Source organism: Lathyrus oleraceus, chromosome 3 (assembly GCF_024323335.1).
Source record: "Lathyrus oleraceus cultivar Zhongwan6 chromosome 3, CAAS_Psat_ZW6_1.0, whole genome shotgun sequence".
NCBI lineage: Eukaryota > Viridiplantae > Streptophyta > Magnoliopsida > Fabales > Fabaceae > Lathyrus > Lathyrus oleraceus.
The window spans coordinates 221632163-221634975 of record NC_066581.1 but is presented as its reverse complement, the minus strand read 5'-3'; the positions used below and the strand labels follow the sequence as shown (position 1 = coordinate 221634975).

The window sequence follows — 2813 nt, the reverse complement described above, 5'->3', positions numbered from 1 at the left end:
ATGGAGAAAATTCGAGGTTCAAAGAGGCGCTTCGATGGAAGGCAAGAAGGAAATGGAAAAGCACAAGCCAAGATCATATCCTTCAGAAAACTATAAAGGAAAAAACCCTATGTCAAGATCCCAATGGAGAAGATTCTAGAGGCAGAAGAGGGCAGAAAAAGAGGCTGCAGAAAAAAGCGTGAATGGAAAAGACACTGACAGCAAAGATAAAGCAGAGTCTAGTAACAATCGTCAGATAATGAGCAGAAAAGACACTTCCCTCCAGATCAATCCTGGTAGCATTGTCGAACCAGTGGCGTCGAAAGAGAAGATGCGGGAAGACGACGAAATAACTGACAACTTCGAATCTGACTCAGAAGAATCTTTTAATGTGATCTGCAACGTGGTATCTGTTCTCCCTAGAGATTATGATAGAGTAATGGAGGTCGAAGACGAAGAAGACGAGATGGAAGAAGAATTAATGGCACATAGGCCCGTCTGCTACTACGTGATGAACAATGGGTGCGTCGAAGAGCAGAATGCTTTCTTCGAAAGGCCAGATGATTCCATGAAAGCACATTTGAAGCCTTTATTCATAAAAGGAAAGGTGGAGAATATTGGTGTAAACAAGATACTGGTGGATGGGGGAGCAGCAGTAAATTTGATGCCCCATTTTATGCTAAAGAGGATTGGGAAGGATGATTCAGACGCAAAACCTCACAACATGGTGTTGTCGAACTATGAAGGGAAAGTAGGAACCACTATAGGTGTCATCCAAGTGAATTTGACTGTTGGAACCATAACAAGGCCAACAATGTTTATGGTCATTGCTTCAAGGGCGAACTACAACCTATTGCTTGGAAGGGAGTGGATTCATGGCGTAGGAGCCGTACCCTCTTCAATGCATCAGCGGATAGCCATATGGAGGCCAGACGGGATCGTGGAAAACATTGAGGCTGATCAAAGCTATTTCATGACAGAGATAAACAATGTCAACAGTCAAAGTTTCGACAAGAACCTGGCTCACATACCTCCATGCAGCCCAGCCGAATTCGACTTAAAGGCAACAGACAACGCCTACTGCTCCATGTACCTTCATCCTACACATGGTTTCTAGTGGGACAAAGAAGTAATTGGTGAATCTTACATGTGGGGAACTACTCATATAGCGCCAACAGGATGGGGAAGCGAATTTGACGATGACAAGTAAATAATCAGCGCTCGAAAAAATTACGGCTTACATAGCCGAAAACACACTCAAAGAGGCCCTTGAGGCTGAAGTAAAATACATGGCTGTCGAAGCCAACGAAGAAAATTCCAACAAACAATGTCCCCAAAGAGACGTTGCAGAAGATCATGATAACAACCAAATGGGCGAATGGCAACACCAAAATCTTGACACCATTTATGACGACGAACCTCTAGGGTACGAAAAAGATCCAATGTCAACTAACGAGAAGATGGTGGCGCAGGATCCATTCGAAGAAATAAACTTAGGAGTGGGGGCAGAAAATTGACCAACCTACATAAGCGCAAAAATGGACCCCCAATTCAAGGTCGAAATAATCCAGTTGCTGAAAGAGTTCAAAGACTGCTTCGCATGGGATTACGACGAGATGCCTGGTCTAGACAGAAGTTTGGTCGAACTGCAGCTACCAATAATGGAAGGAAAGAAGCCATTAAAACAGACTTCACGACGCTTCGCACCAGAAATTCTGTCGAAAATAAAAGAAGAGGTCGAAAGACTTCTAAAATGCAAGTTCATCCGCACAACCAGGTATGTCGAATGGATTGCAAATATTGTTCCTGTAGTTAAGAAAAATGGCAAACTTAGGGTATGCATTGATTTTCGAGACTTAAATTCGGCTACCCCAAAGGATGAATATCCTATGCCAGTGGCAGAAATGCTTATAGATGCTGCAGCAGGCCATGAGTTGCAGATGGAAAGACGTTTTTGACGAACACGGATGATGCTATAATATTTCGACAATTCGACAGAGTCTGGAGAGGCACGTCATTTCAACGTAAAGTGTAATTTCAAATTCAAAAGAGTTGTGACGTTTGGCAGAAGACGCGTGGAAGCATCTGGCAAAAGGAAGAGAGCCAAGTGTCACAGTTTTAAGATTTGTTCGTTAGTAACAGTTGTTTTATTTGTATATAAATAGGATATTTGTTATCAGAAAAAGGGTGTGAAAAATTACTTGTACAAAATTCCTGCAAATACTCAAAGTACCCGTGTGAGAGAAAAGAGTCATATTTGGAACATGTATGTGTAAACAAACACCAATTCTTTTGAAGTTTTATTTTATAAAGTTTAAAGTTCTTTGCCAATTTCTCTTTACATCTACTAGTCAATTATCTTTCTGCATTTCTTCTTTCGACACTTTATGTTTTGTCAGTTATTTTCTGCCATTTATCTTATCTTGTCAAATTTACATCTATTTAAACGTTTCTAATCAACACTTTTCGACATAAAAAACTTTATAAAGCCAAATGAAAAGTACAAAAGCCGTTCTAGAGATTCACGAAGTTATTTAGATTTGCACATGTCCTAGGATTTGTGTGGTTGATCCTGCAAGTAACCCAATTCTACAAGTTTTGGAAAACCAGAGGTTGTTCGCCAAAATTCACAGCGAACAACCTGTTGAAGGAAGTCCGTTGATCATGTATTTGACTGTGCTTAAAGAGAGTATGGATTGTGTTCTTGGTCAGCAAGACAGAACTGAAAATATATAATATGCTATTTACTACCTCAATAAGAAATTCACCGACCGTGAGACTCAGTATTCTATGCTTGAAAAGACTTGTTGCGCATTGGCTTGGGCTGCTAAGCG

General features: G+C 40.8%; 1 protein-coding gene across 1 annotated transcript; it reads left to right on the top strand.

Moving 5' to 3' along the window:
• The first annotated feature begins 238 nt into the window (after positions 1–238).
• Positions 239–1096, top strand: LOC127130515 (uncharacterized). The gene has a single exon (XM_051059508.1). It carries the CDS (start codon positions 239–241, stop codon positions 1094–1096), a length of 858 nt encoding a protein of 285 aa, XP_050915465.1.
• Positions 1097–2813: the final 1717 nt, after the last annotated feature.

What these genes read in the sequence shown, in the direction of transcription:
- LOC127130515 (XM_051059508.1), top strand. Translation starts at nt 239, where the DNA reads ATGAGCAGAAAAGACACTTCCCTCCAGATCAATCCTGGTAGCATTGTC.